General features: G+C 36.8%; 1 protein-coding gene and 2 long non-coding RNA genes across 6 annotated transcripts; 1 reads left to right on the top strand and 2 right to left on the bottom strand.

Moving 5' to 3' along the window:
• The first annotated feature begins 2752 nt into the window (after nt 1-2752).
• pnpla4 (patatin-like phospholipase domain containing 4) lies at nt 2753-8931 on the top strand. Of its 4 annotated transcripts, none has more exons than XM_079463351.1 (7): nt 2753-2997; nt 3203-3391; nt 3530-3624; nt 5417-5552; nt 5906-5971; nt 6782-6934; nt 7154-8931. In XM_079463351.1, exons 2-7 carry the CDS (start codon nt 3212-3214, stop codon nt 7283-7285), a joined length of 762 nt encoding a protein of 253 aa, XP_079319477.1. In that variant the 5' UTR covers nt 2753-2997; nt 3203-3211; the 3' UTR covers nt 7286-8931. The 4 variants fall into 4 exon arrangements, with proteins under 4 accessions (XP_079319477.1, XP_079319478.1, XP_079319476.1 ...); XM_079463352.1 differs by having other exon boundaries at nt 2759-3121; XM_079463353.1 differs by lacking the exon at nt 2753-2997 and adding an exon at nt 3001-3121 and having other exon boundaries at nt 3210-3391.
• A 3966-nt stretch (nt 8932-12897) lies between these two features.
• On the bottom strand, nt 12898-13528 carry LOC306897890. Its single transcript, XR_013787061.1, has 2 exons — nt 13451-13528; nt 12898-13069 (listed from the first exon to the last, which is right to left on the bottom strand). It is a non-coding gene; the product is annotated as an uncharacterized lncRNA (long non-coding RNA).
• A 116-nt stretch (nt 13529-13644) lies between these two features.
• Nucleotides 13645-15472, bottom strand: LOC306897596. Its single transcript, XR_013787024.1, has 3 exons — nt 15141-15472; nt 13855-14177; nt 13645-13762 (listed from the first exon to the last, which is right to left on the bottom strand). It is a non-coding gene; the product is annotated as an uncharacterized lncRNA (long non-coding RNA).
• Between the last annotated feature and the right edge of the window lie 110 nt (nt 15473-15582).

Below are 15582 nucleotides of genomic sequence, written 5' to 3' on the forward strand. Positions count from 1 at the left end.
GCGGATGACGTGACGAAAAATCAAGCACACTTTGAACAATTTTCACTGTGCCTGAAAAAGTCCAAACAAAACCAGAGGGCAACAACCGAAGAACCTTTCCTTCTTCTTCTTCTTCTTTTTATATGGCGGTTGGCAACCAGCTTTTTGGTGCATTACCGCCACCATCTGGACTGGAGTGTGGATCAAATGGTCACCCTACACTTTCCTAAATTCTTTTAAATAACCCAGTTACCTTCAAAAAAGAAAACAAAAAGGAAAAACAAATTTCACCTGATTCTCTTTGCAGTATATCATTCAAATTTAATGTCATGTGGATTTCCCCAAGTTGTGAAATAAATCTTTGTCTGGCTTGATGGTACTCAGGACAAAACATAATTACATGCTCTATGGTCTCTTGACTATTACAATATTCACACATTCCATCAACATGCTTTTTCATGGTAACTAATGTTCTGTTTAATCCTGTATGTCCTAGCCTCATTCTGGACACCACATCTTCTTCTTGCTTGCTTCTGCATGTATTCCTACTCCTCCCCACCTTTCCTTGAATACTATGCAGGTGTCTTCCAGACTGTTCGTTATCCCATACAAATTGCCATTTTTCATTTATTTTAGCTTTGATTATACTTTTGACTTCAGCTTTACTGTATTTAATATTCAACTCTATATCAGACTTCCCTGCTGCTTTCTTTGCACATTTATCTGCTAATTCATTACCTCCTACACCTATATGAGCTGGTACCCATATAAATGTAATACTAATACCAGACTTAAGCAGATTGTTGGCTAATTGCATTACCTCATATACTATGTCCTGTCTAGACTCAGAGTGACAACGTTTAAGGCTTATTAAAGCTGAGCTAGAGTCTGACGCAATCACAGCTTGCTTGGGTCTATTGCTCTCTATCCACAATAGGGCCATCCATATTCCTATAATTTCTGCTGTATATACAGCTAAATCATCATTGATTCTCTTTCCAGATTCAATGTTTAATTGAGGGATAACATAAGCAACTCCCATTTTCTTATCAGTCTGCTTAGATGCATCAGTATATAAAATGACTGCTTCTTTATATTTGCTCGCAATGTAACTCTGGACCCTGTAATGATCCACTTCAACATCCTTCTTTTCCTCTAATAAGCCCAAGTCTACTGGAACCTCTGCCATCAACCAAGGAGGAACAACAGGATATGCCACTGTAGGGCTTATTTCAAGAGCACTGATTCCCATATTTATTACCTTTTGTTTTATTGTCCAACCAAAACTTTTAATAAGGTAACTCTCTCTCTCTTGACACTGCCATAAGACTGATTGACTCATGTGTTTTTCACTATGACCCCTTAGATTTGTCCAATACACAAGAGACAGCTGGTCTCTTCTAAGATAGAGCGGCATCTCTCCCATCTCTACCTGGACTGCTGCCACTGGCGAGGTCTTAATTGCCCCACAGCATAGCTTCAAACCTTGGTTCTGAATTACATCTAATTTCTTAAGTGATGTTTTCGAAGAACCTTTCCCGGCTAGGTTAGATCTTTTAAGAACGGTCTAATGCATGAGCACAGGTGTTTCCAATTGATTGGTAATTGAGGTAATTGGTAGCTCAAGTGCCAGCATCAATTCCCAGGACCAACAGCAGAGGTCGTCACAGTAGGTGAAGGCGTTAGCTAATGTAATTTATTGTAATTATATGGCGAGATTTTGCACCACTTCCGGGCTGTATCTAGCAACAACCCTTATTAAAGCCATCCCAAAATCTGTTATATGTCTAATTAAAGAAACTCTCTCTTATTCTGTCGCTATAATCCCACATCTCCCGGCACTTTCAGTTGAAGGCCATGATTTTACAGGATGCCAACTTTCAAACAAAACGATTAGAAATAAATTTAACAACATTTATTTTCCTATATTAGTTTATAGAAACTTAATTTTAAATAAAAATCAAAAGATACCATTCTCAGACTTCGAACCAAGTATTTAAGATTTCCTTTGCCCCCCAAAGTTAAAGAAGTTCATTTCAAAATTCTAAATGGGATATATCCATCGAGTGAATTTTTACGAATTCGATTTTGTTTTGACTCCAATAAATGTTTATTTTGTGACGATATTGAAACCTCAGAGCATTTGTTTTTTCATTGAATGTATGTAGAGGCCTTATGTTCTGACATTTATGACTGGCTTCATCCAAAGATAACTCACCTCGAAGACTTCACAGCAAAGGACATTATATATGGACGTTTAATGGGAAATGACAATGACAACTTCCTGGTTAACAATATCCTCATGCTTGGGAATTTTTTTGTGCATAAAGCTAAATACCTAAAGTTTCTATGCCTTTCATGGTGAATTTGTTTAATTTACAAAACCCCTTACAGTGATTAAGAAGAAAAATGCAATTAGTCTTTTGTCTACAATAGAAGAACATGATTTAAAAGAAAAACCCTAGCCCCTTATATATATTTTGTTTTTAATTTATTTATTTTATTTATTATTTATTATTTTATTACTATTATTATTATTTATTTCTTTTTCTTGTTTGTGTGTATGTTATGCACATGCATCCGTTTTGTACGTTTTATGGTTAAGAACTGTTATTATTGCCATATTGTTTGTACATGAATATTTGTTCAATAAAGAAAAAAAAGCAACAACCCTCCCCTGCAGGCCCAACTTACAACAAACCAATCAAAAACGGAAGGGCAAAATAAAGCCCCGCCCTACATTTCTAAAACAAATCTAATTTCAAAGGCCGTTTCACTCGGATACATGTCAGAATAGGTTTCGTGGTGACTTTAAACAAAATATACGCTTTCGTTTTATAATTTAACATTGTGTTTATCTCGAAAAATAATTAATAAAATAAACACTAGTGGGTTTGATATTTATTTGTGCGTGTGTTTTTGATAACGTCCTTTTCCTTTAGTGGGGACTTTTATTTTGAAATACAAAAAAGACGGAAAGCTGGTCTGCATGTGTTTCATGTTGTCAAACTTTATGGGGTTAGTTATGTTAAATCATCAGAAAGCAGGTTTATTACGTAGTATCGGCAAACAACTTTAAGCTGTTTATCATTTGTTTAATTGCTGCTTAAAACAACTCTTGTCTAACCTGATAGTTTAAAAGGTCGTTTTATAACAGTTCTTTTGTAAAACAGATTTCAGTATTACTTCGTAACATCCTTCTAAAATAAAACGTTGTCTTCAGGATGCAGGTATGACTGTGGTGAATGTATCATTCGCTGCGGCTGGGTTTTTAGGAATTTATCACTTGGGAGTAATAGAGGCAGTACTGAGACATGGAGATAAACTGCTCTGCTCTTTAAAAGCCTGTGCAGGAGCCTCAGCTGGTGCTTTAGCTGCCGCTGTGATGATCACTGCTCCTGATAAACTACAGGTGAAGCCATTCATTTCTATTGCACCAAAACATCTACAGTATTTATCAATATGTATGTATGCAACCTGCTGCTACAGGATTACAGACATTGTATTGATTCACCCAGTACAGATCTGTGTATGTGTTTGTGTTTTACAGCATTGTAAAGATTTCACGTATAGGTTTGCGAGAAATGTAAGAAGTCAAAGCTTTGGAGCAGTGACACCAGGATATGACTTTATGCTTGAACTGCGGTAAGAATATTAAATTATTTTATCCAATGGAAAAAAGTTTATAATTATTTTATTCAAATCAACCCCACATGACCTTCCATACCCTTATATTCCCATGCAGAATTATAATCTGTAGGATTGTTCAGACACTGGATGTCTTGGCCATCTCTAGTTTTTAAATTCACCTGATTTCAAATAGTTTTGAATTGGATTGTCATTCCGTGTCAACTCAACCAGAGGTCCCGACTCAATTTCTTTCTATTTTTAAGAAGCAAGACCAACTTCTACAGAAGTAGGACCAACTTCAGTAGTGATGAAAGACAACATATTAAATTAGATCTGTATATCTGTGAGTAAATCTGTTGATTTTGGCAATCCTTGATGCATTTTATGCCAATAGTGACAAGTTTGACAAAAACATTTTTTCCCCTCTTATATGGCTCCAAATTTCAGCAGAAATTCTTTGTTTTTACCTCCCTCTACAAATGAATTACTTAATAACTATTCATCGGTGGCATTTCATATTTTGACTTTCATCACTACTGATGTTGGTCTTTCTTCTGTAAAATAGAAAATACATTTTATGACATTGTTTATTGCTCCCTGAATTCTTTCTAAGTTGCTTTGGATAAAAACGTCTGCTAAATGACTAAATGTAAATAATAAATTTGAGCCGGGAAATACTTATTTTGTTGATTTGACACGGAATGACCCATTAAAATATTACAATTTGAATATGAATATTGAAGATTAGAGAGGGTAAAACCACCCACTAATAATGCAAGTAATTGTCTGTCTGTATGTTGTCTTAAACAGTTTGTGTAAGGAAATAGAAACCCTCAATTAATTTGCTACTATTATGTTTATTATGTATGTAATAGGTACAGTATGTTTTTTCCCTGCTGCATTTGCAATGGGTTTAAATTGAATGTGTTTGTAATTTAATCTAGTAATTCAACAAAAGCCCCAACTGTTCATTTTAGTTGTCCAATTTCTTAGTTCCTGAGTTCCATTTGGCATAATAGAAGCGTTTTCAATTGCTGTGGAGCATAAGTTTTAGGATTACACACATGTGTTATAGCAGAACCAAATCAAACCCACTGCTTTTTTACTACTGAGCATGTGTGTCTCTTATTCTGATTTTATTATAAATGTTATTATTTACAAACGTAAAGCGAATCGATGCGTTTGTTTAAGATAAATATCTATATTGACAGCGCTATTAATATTAATGTTTAACTTCCGTTATCCCTTTGTTGCACGTGGACCAGAGGCTTGTTTTTTTCCCGGCGAATGACATTGACGAAAGCTTTCAATTTTGCATCCCAGTTGCACATCTCTTACAGCAGCCACATTCATCCTGACACAGCTGGCTAGATCTTTAAGGACGGTTCCTGGCTCTGCTAGAGTGAACCGTCTTTTTAGTTTGAACGATCTGAAGATAGTCCTATTTTGATGTTCAAATATGTCACCTCCTCAATGCTTCTTGTGAAATCGCTGATACTGCTGGCATTAAATGAAATGGCAGGCATTTTTCTTTTTCTGTGGAAGAAAATAACAGCTGTGATATGCAAGATCCTCTGAGGGCTTATGATAATCTTGGAATGAATGGTACCCTTTATTCATTTTGATGAAATATCTTCGGCATGGAACACTGAGTGGATGTTTCTTTCTTTATTCCTCCTGCCTTACCTCATCGGTTTGGCCAGCAGATTGTGTAATTACAATATGATGTTGGGGAAAATAGTTTTCACTCAGGTTGTTAATTATGCAAACACGATAAATGAGCATCTGTCCTTTGGATTTTCTCTAGGGGAGGCATTGAAGAGATTCTCCCGCCCGATGCACACCAGTTAGCCAATGAACGACTTTACATTTCAGTAACAAACTCAAAGACGCGCAAGAACAGTATAGTGTCCGGCTTCAGCTCAAAGGAAGACCTTGTTCAGGTATTCAAGCCAGCAGGTCAACACACCATTGTTTTCAGTTACAGATAATCTTTCAATTACACTGATGCCCAAAATGAACTTGCCTATTTAATTATCCACATCATAAACGCTTCCACTAGACAGAGTTACTGCTTTGGAAAATATATGCTGCTGTAGAGTTGGTTAATATGTCCTCTGTACGAAAAAAATGACGAATTTGCAGTGGTTATTCATGCTGACATGTTCACATCAAACAGAAATAGTTATTTTAAACTCTGATATTTTCTTAACTCCTTGTTTTTATGAACTTTCTCTTTACCTTCCTGCAGTATCTGCATTTTTATACTCATATGTTATGACTGTTGTTGCTTAAGGTGCTCTTGGCCAGCTGTTTTGTGCCCATCTATGCTGGAGTGAAGCCAGTGGAGTTCCAAGGGCAGGTAATTGTCTAATGCAACCAGTTCTCTTGGCTTAATACAGTCTCTACGCTCTGCATGGTTCATAGTATTTGTCTCTGCTGAGAACTGCTTTGTACTGTTTAGACTCTATATAGATCGATTAGTTTTTTGAAGCTTCAAAAACTCAGGCACTATTAAATGGCATTACAATGCTAGGAATATTATTTTAAGTCGACTTTTACGTCATATTGACCAACTCTGCCCCTTTTTAAAATAACCAGTTGTGTCACAGCCTTGAAGAGCCACATTTTACAGTTTATGACAGCCACAGTAAAAACAATTCGAATTGTCTAATAATTTGTTTTTTGGAAAAAACACTGATGCGTTCTTTGTTGGTGCATGACTCCTGTTTCTTTCTGCTCTTCTGTTTATAATGTTAAAGCTGTTTGCATATTTTGATCTCTAGTGCCATTCCCTTTATAGTAAATGTACAAAAAAGTGACTCATTTTGACAGCAGCTTCTGAATCTTTTAGCATGTAGAGACAAGACGCTTCAGATTCTAAAGAGTAGGCTATTTGATTGGACAGGAAGCCTGATGAGAAGCTGACGTGCAGAATGATCTCATCAAAGCTCTAGATATTTTTGGGGCATGTGAGAGTAATTTTTGAACGGTTTCATTTTCTAGATGTTTTGAAGCACACTAGCTAACATACTTTACTTACAGTAAAGTGACAAAACTTAAATTTCAGGGGAACTTGACAAACACGTGGGCACAAAACTCTGCTTTTACACTGATGAAATAAACACATGTCTTTGATATGGCCACATCTGTATGTTGTCATTTTTCATAGAAATGGATGGATGGAGGATTTACAGACAGTCTTCCTGTTCTTCCTGTGGGACGTACAATCACAGTTTCACCATTTAGCGGCCGGCAGAATATTTGCCCAGTACATAAGGGGAAAAGCAATCTTTACATGAGACTAGCCAACATGAGTGTTGTGGTATGTTTTTAGCACATACATTTTAAAAGACAATTATGCATTTTGCACTATGTACCTTTATTCAAAAGACTTAGGGCACATTCAAGGAATACATTTTCTATAAACCTTTTTCATCTACACAATGAGGACTATAAGAAGTATTTAACATTTTAACTTAAAAAGAAACCTAAAAAGTAAAGTTATGTAAGAGAGGTAACGTCAATTGTTTTCTACCCACAGTTCTCAAAGGACAATATCATAAGGCTAAACCAGGCCCTGTTTCCTCCCTCATTACAAAGACTCAAAGAACTGGAGCGAGAGGGATACCAGGATGCTGTTCGCTTTCTAGAGCAAGAAAGATGGATGCAGTAGTTGATTTTAGTTGTTCTTTACATCTTGAAAATCTATGTTGTGGCATATTGATAGCATTTTCAAATATGAACTTTTCTTCATCCAGTTTCCAATTATTTTGTGCCAAAGCAGGGCTATATTTTTACTTCTGGGGTTGAGTGCCAATATAATACTTTGGTCTGTAACTTGCTGAATGATATTTTTGCAAACAGATCAGTTTTATCACACATCTTTAAGACGTCCGTCAGTCAGACTCAGAGCCCTGGGCATTTGAAATATAACCTAATAATATATTTCCAACATGTCTTTTGTTGAAATCTGTTCGTAATGGCTTTTAAGCCTGTCAACCACAACTTGCCCTCTTTTGCTAACACTTGCTGCACATATCAATGCGGTATTTCAGCAGGTCATTGAGGACAACCATGGGGAAGAAGCCTTTGAAGTTTAACCACAAGAGAGACAGTTTGAGCTCAGCGAGTATCCTCACCTCTCATAACAATCAATTTACTTGCACTTGATTCTGCGAGAGCATTGTGATCATATTAAGAATTCTATGAGAATGTGTCTCCCTGGGGAAGGGTTAGCAAAGGGTTGTGGGTATTTGTGATGTGGCAATCCGTAGAAAGCGGAAATATATAAGAAAAAAAACTCATTTATATGGAACAGATATGCTGCTATTTCTCCAATTAAGAAGCCATTTTATTGGTTGATCAGTGGTTAGTGCTCAAAAATATATTTTATGCAAATTATGTGATGTAATCTGTCACTTCTAAATGATCCTTCATTACAATCAAGTATAGAAACAGAACGGAACACCATTAGCTTGATGATGATAGATTGTGCATTATGTATTGTAGCTCAGTGGCAACATCTACATCATTTTAAAATGTATAATGCTGATGCTCATGCGGTATCGGGTCAATCTAGAACATTATGAAGATCTTGCATCTCAATTTGTGTGTTCAGATTTGTAGTTCATATGCATGCACAGATCACGTTTGTTTTCCTTTTGTGTTTAGACTGAATAAGGACAGACGTATAGTGTGAAAGATTTGTCCAGAATACAGAAAAGCAGTTGAGTTTTCATGCAAATAGGTGTTCGAAGTCAACAGTTATGTATAATAATACTTATGTATGGGTAATACATATTACTATATAATAATGCCAATGACTTTTATCCAATACAATGAACAAGCAAGAAAACCTTGTTTGAAATAAAGCTTAGTAATGCACTTTGGATACGGTTGCTCCCTAAGTGTCAGTGCATGAATGTAATATTGCTATTCTATGACTACAGCTAGATGTGACTTTGAATGGATGGTGTAATATAATAGGAAATTGACTATGCCTAGACTTTATATACAGGATCTATTTATACAACCCTTGATATTGGAATTATGCATTATTTAGCATTTATAATGAGTGTTTTAAAATCAGTTGGATATTGCATGTGTTTATAATGCAGCTGAATGTTTAAACAATGTCGTTTTTATTTGTGGTAATTTGATTGACATTTTCTTGAATATGTACCAGTGGCAATGTTACTCATTAATGTAAACAGAATATTGTGCATATATTGGTAGTTAGTACTGTTGCACATATGCACAGAACAGACAATGTGTGAAAGATGCTGGAGAAATAAAAGAACAGAATGTTGTTGAAATATTACTTGCTATTGAAGGATATTGATATTGCTTATGATGTAGTAGTTTATGTAATAGCACGATAAAGCCACACAGAAAACCGTCAACAAAATTTTGCGTGTCGAGAGATCTACACAAACAGACAAAACAAACCTCTGCACTTTGTATTAAAAATATTCAATTTTTCTATACAAAAAACTGGCAGAACAACCCTTATTTGTTAATTGCATGGGGAAAAAGTGAAAACCATTGCAAGCAAATTATGAGCCGAGTGGCCAATAGAGGCATTTACAAAAGTAATCTCACTTAATGTCATACAGCGATGTTACAATCTCCATCACTCTCATTAATTGCCTCATGGAAAGGAGCATGATTTCAGCACGCAGAGCTAATAGTGCTCAGTGATGAAGAACGTGCCAAGTGCCTGATTAATGTTTATGTCCAGAGAGGTGTGTGCTTACAATTACAGCAGATGAGATAAAAGTTTGTGCTTAACAAGTGTTGAGGTGCATCTGCCACGAGAGAGAAAAAGACCAAAATCTGAATATTTTAGAACTGGCATTAGAATCTCTGCTGTTAAAACAAGGCTTGGCATCCACATCAAGCCTATTTTGGGGGTCTCAACAATTAAATCCTTCCCTTCTGGAACTAGTTTTGCCAAATATGGTCCAGTTTTGTATTACATTCATCACTTTGCCATAGGCAAAGTTTTATCTGTTTACATGGACAATCCGCCAATCTAATTAGTGGTCCCTATATGACAACAACATACTTGAAATGTGTTACTGTGCTGCCAGACACAGTGAATGAAGTGTCTCTTTATGGTCTTTGTGAGGACTGGCCTTGTCCGTGCTGAGTTAATGAGCGTTTGGGGCTAAACTGTTGGAAGCTGAAAGTGGTTAGAGGAAAAACACAAAACACAGGAGCCCTTCCAAAGCCAGACTCAAATTAACAGCAATTTATGTCAAAGCTGAGGACAAAGAGCTGCCTGTATCTCTTTCACTTCACTGATAAAAAGAGACATGGCTGTGTCTGGGCACTCATTGGCAGTGTGCAGCAGCTGTCACTAGCATGGGTGAGAAAGGTCACTGTGAAGAGAAATGGGATGTGTAAAAACGTTGCGATGCAAAATACAAGGAGTTGCAATTATAAATACATTTTCAAACCAAGGAGGCAAGCTACTGTACCAATCACCATACTATCCGTCCTAATAGTATTTGAAAGTAGAATTAGTATGTCCCACATCGTAGTATGTTGAAAATAACATTCCAAAGATTCCTGGATGGTGTACTACATTGGTCTCAAACTGTGGTGTACCAGTGGTACTTGAACAGCCCCCTGTTGGTACGTGACATGGCAGGAAATTAACAACTCTAAATTCATTTAGTGTTTTAAATACAATGTTACATGTTTAATACGTGACGGATAAATACGGAATACATCTCATATAGCCTCAGGGATGGATTACTGACCGGGCCAGTGCCCAGGGACCCTTGACCACCTTGAGCCCGATGGGGCCCTGGGCTTCAAGGTTGCGCCATCCAGTTTGGCACAGAGAACCCCACAACAATGAAAACAAATGTTTATCTATGTTTAATATATGGGTTCTATAGCCTATACAAGGCATCTGTGGATACACTGTAAAAAATGATCAACAAATCATTGCAACATAGGTTTTTATGTTACTTTAACTTATTAATTAAATAACATTTAAATAGAATTTTCTGAATCCTTTGCTTGATGGTTTGATGTTTATAGACATGTGTCAAAGGTGCATTTTATGGTGAGAAATCGTTTTTTATTTTTGTAATGCATTAAATACGTGAACAAAGCCAAATGCAAAAATACAAGATTTTTCATATGCCTTAATTTGGCCCATTGTAGATTTTTCGCCGTGTAGATAATAGACTTATAGAAACCATGTACAGAATATGTTTAGCGTACCGCAGGTATTTGACGCAGAGCGAGAATGGTTTTAATATTCATATCATCTTAACTTTCACTTTCTATAACTGTGAACACGCAGCTAAGGGAAAGAACGGAAAAAATGTGGGAAGATGCCCCGGGGACCTTTGAAGTCATAATCCGTCCCTGTATTCACGCGGAAGTAAACGATGTGATACGACTGCCATTAGCTATAGTGGCTCACCGGAAGTCTAAAGACAAACAGATCAATGATGGCAGCGCCCACATTTCCGTCAAAAACAAGGTGAATAGCCTATATGCAATTTTTATACAGATGTATGAATTATCGTTTATTTTTCATTGGTCGATGTAACTCAGGCGTGACGGGTAGCTCAAACACAGAGTTTTATGTATTTCTGAACTGGAACTGTTTAAAGCTGCTGTTAATGTTGTGAAGCGCTAATTCAACACGCCTCTGCATCTACTCTAGGTTACATCAATGAGGCCCATGTTGTGACTTAGTTTCAACGTGCCGCATTGATGAGCTGCTGCCATAAAGTGTAGTCTCTGTTTAAACTGTGTTTTGTGTCCACTGTTACTGCTGACTAACTTGAAAAACATGGGAAGAACGTTCTTTAGTTTGAAAACAGCTGGTATATTAAAAAGTGTTTGTATTATCAATAATACATTAGAATTGGTGGACGAGGTGTAAAGATAAAGATCAATAGCTCTACTCTTAATTTGAATGTTTATTTGTGTGATTTTTCTATGGCGGTCATTAGGTGGTACTTGGAACAACTAAAAAGGTGGTAGGCATACTTGATCTGTAAAGTTTGCCGGCCATCTTTGCTGCACGCATCCGTACAGTTACTACGTAATTCAATCAAGAGGTGAATGTGTGTACTGATATTTCTACAATCGGTGCTAAATTCCCAATCATATTTCAAAACAACATTTAAAAAGGACGTAAACTGTAGGCTACCATTGTTTCCTATTGTAATGTTGTACATCTCCTTTAAGAAAAGGAGTTCCAATGTGGCTGCGCTGTGAAGCAGAAGCCATGTAGCATGTGGAATGTGTGGTGATAGCAGGTGGTTAAGAGCGGTTCTGAGTAAAGTGTTACATTCTCTAATGAGTACTGTTGTCCACTTAAAGTCATTAGACCTATGATCAAATTGTGCTTAAAAACACATGCGCAAAGCTTCACTCGGGCAGCCATATTGCACGTTGCGTCCCTCCCTATTCAATTCAATGGCATTGGCGCATCTTGTTAATATTATCTTACTACTCACCGTTTACCTGAGTTTTCAAGGTTCTTTAGAACCTGTGAATATGATCAATTTGACCCGTTTTGGAATCAAGCAAATGGTCCACAGGTCAACACCCCAAAGAACCTTCTAATAAGACATTAAAGCTTTGATAAATCTACTACAATATAATTAATAGTATAATGCATTGTTTGGAAAATCTTACCATTCATGAGGCAAATGTTGAGGCACTTAAAGCAGCATTGAGTTAAACATCAAATAACACAGCAGCTTTAGAATGATTTAAGTTTTCCATCTAAAAAGCCATTAAGCGTTTTATATGTGTTATAACCACACTGTAAAAAATTCTGCCGTATTTTGACGGTAAAATACTGGCAGCAGGGTTTCCAGCTGCGGACCGTTATTTTACGGTTTCACTCATTTACGGCTTTCTGTAAATTAACGGTAAAATCCTGGCAGCAGGGTTTCCAGCTGCGAACCGTAATTTTACGGTTTCACTCATTTACGGCTTTCTGTAAATTAACGGTAAAATCCTGGCAGCAGGGTTTCCAGCTGCGAACCGTAATTTTACGGTTTCACTCATTTACGGCTTTCTGTAAATTAACGGTAAAGTACTGGCAATATGGTTTCCAGCTGCGTACCATCATTTTACAGTTTTATTAAATAGCATATTTTCAGTAAAATACTAGCAGCAGAGTTTCTGAATGAATGCTTTTTATTTAAATAAATTAAACAACAGACTGGCAAAGATGAGAAGAGGAACCATAAAATTACCAAACAGATATGTTGTGCATAAAGAACCCAGTCTATAGACATATTTAAACAGATAAAAATTTATTATTATTTCTCCATAAACAGATACTGTGCAAAAAGAACAGTCTATAGACATATTATCTAAACTTCTTAAACAATAGAAAACATTGTATTATTAAACCTTGAATGGGCAAAGAACTTTCCACCATCTGTGACCAACTTCACATGCTGGTAGTCTGAAAGATAGGAAAAAAAACTTTAAGCAGAGTATCTATAGAAGGTATCTCTAACCCTACTCTTGGAAAGCTACAGTCTCGCCACGGTGTTTAAAATGAATGAAATGTGCACTGTGTGTCGATGGTCACGTCAAACAAGTTGCCCCAAAAATAACGCAGACTTGTTGCATGATGATGCTCTGCTCGTGTAACTTGTGAATTTTCGTGTAACAGCCACGACTATGCTGATCCATGAGAAAGACAATGGAGCTCAAAATTATAAAAACGCGGTGTGTTCAGCAACACAGAGTGCATTACTTAATAAAACGGCCTGCTTTTATAACAGAATGCAATTCAGTAAAGAGGCAACCTTTGGATTAACTGATGAATATTTTTACTCACCACCTTGCCGGTCTTCTTGGAGACCTTTCCTCTGCAGGTATTGGAGACTCGTTCTGGTTTAATTCCAATTAAGCGTCTAGGTTCAACAAATTTTCACAGAATACAATAACCATTTGTTAATCATTCTGATTGAAGAATTTATATACACTAAACAGTGAAAGGATGGAAAACTCTTAGAGGTCGTACCTTCGAAGAAATTCTTAAGTGCAACAAGCCTCCTCCTGATACTGCAGATGGAAGATGTACACTCAAATATAATACGGCCCTCTAGACTAAGCATCCATCTTACAACATTTGCCTGCCCTCCAATGTCTAAAATGAAAAAAAAAACATTTACATTATAATTTCAATGAACTGCCTTTGAGATTGCTTCATTTGAACAACCGGTTACCGGTGACACTAACCGAGCATAATCAGACGAGGACTGGCAGGTAGAATGAGTGTCTTCTCAACATCAGATGAAGATGCAGTAATCTGTAGAGAAAACACAATACATGGAAAAACATCAAAAAATTACTTCAATACAGAAATTTTAATAAATTACTAGTGGGAAGAAAATGCATAAAACAAGTCCATCTTCATGTTCCTGAAAACGGGACCGCTGAAGATTGATAAGCAGGTGGGCCATCTCTGTGTTATCCGTCTGGGACAGAAAAGTCTTCATTCCTCCCGTCTCTAATGTGTGATTTAAGGTGCTTATAAAAGGTCCTTCAGAGTTTACACCTGACTTGACACAAAAAAAACATTAGATGTTAATTCAAATAAGGTCACTGACACAGATCGGATAACAGTGAGTTACTTATTGCAAACAGGCACAATTAAACCTGACATGAGAAACATGCATATGTCTCAGAAATGCAGGTGTAGTACTACATATGTGTCCACAAAGCTTGCAAAAAAACATTGCTTATCTTTAACACCACGAAACAGCACAAGTCTGAATTTCATTCATTTATATCTGGAGGGATTTAACGTTACCTCAGGTAATAGTCACTTTACGGCAATTTACCAAGTCTTCTTGGTCTAGCTAAGGTACAAAAGCATACCACACATGTAATATATTGCGCTAACACACACAAAACTGTATTTTTTACTTTATTTGAAGTTATTAAGTAAATTATTATGTTATATATCGACGTTGTACTGCATGCGCTTATCGCCAATTTAACGAAGCAAACCACCAGTCTACTGTACCGTATTTGCAACAGAACGTGTGTGTGGAGACACAAAACTCATTTAATAATCAAACTTGAATCCCGTGAATTTCTTCAGACGAGACTTGAAATGAAATGTATGCAGCTACGAAAACCGCGAGGTGTCACACTGACTAGAATTCATTCAGCAGGTCCGCCACTGACTCTTGTGCTGCGGAGTAAGAACCCGAGCGGCGGGGGAGGGGAGAGCAACTAGACTGGTTTAGTTCCCATGATCGACTACCTTGTAAATAGCTTCAATTTGAGATTGAATCTGTAACGTTTCTACTACAACTTTTAGTCAAGGAGTGTCGTTGAATTATCTAACAGTTTCCCCCTTCCGCACCGCTTCTGATGCTCGTCAGTGGTGGCCATTTGAGAACTCTCTGGTTTGTGTGTCAGTCTAGGTAATTCGCGCCACGCAGCTCAGTCAAAATATATAAGTTTCGAAGCGCAATATAATAAAATAATAGATAAATACAAATAAAAACACTTACCTTGACAGTGTCTTGGAAGATATGGCCGTCTCCTGGCGTACTCGTGTTCTCGTTGACTTGTAAAAACGTCATCCGTAAATTAGCTAACGTTAGTTGCGCAAGTAACGTTACTGTTGTCATCGAGCCAAGAGCTTCAAAATATGACTGTTTTGTGTAACAAAATGTAGTTTTGAGAGTTGTTTAGACGAGAATGTATGTGTATAAAGTTCAGATCTGCTGTCGTTTAATAAAGATAGCGTCTATTAAAAAATTTGCTCCAACTGTTTCGGACAAGTGAGTCGATTTCACTTATGCACCCCGCCCAACGCAGCCTCACCTCGGCAAGTCTTTCTTAAAATCACCTGATGTCTCTGTTAAAGGGTGTATTTTTTATGAATACATTCTGAGTTATCATACCCGTTAGCCTTTCTCTTCCAAACTTTATTTCTATATCATCGACTGT

Source organism: Barbatula barbatula (assembly GCF_947034865.1).
Source record: "Barbatula barbatula genome assembly, chromosome: 8".
Lineage (NCBI taxonomy): Eukaryota > Metazoa > Chordata > Actinopteri > Cypriniformes > Nemacheilidae > Barbatula > Barbatula barbatula.

Bases quoted from the DNA above. Each gene is read 5' to 3' on its own strand.
- pnpla4 (XM_079463351.1), top strand. From the start codon at position 3,212: ATGACTGTGGTGAATGTATCATTCGCTGCGGCTGGGTTTTTAGGAATT. The intron at 3,392-3,529 runs GTGAAGCCATTC...TGTGTTTTACAG, and splicing joins CTGCTCCTGATAAACTACAG to CATTGTAAAGATTTCACGTA. The intron at 3,625-5,416 runs GTAAGAATATTA...GATTTTCTCTAG, and splicing joins GACTTTATGCTTGAACTGCG to GGGAGGCATTGAAGAGATTC.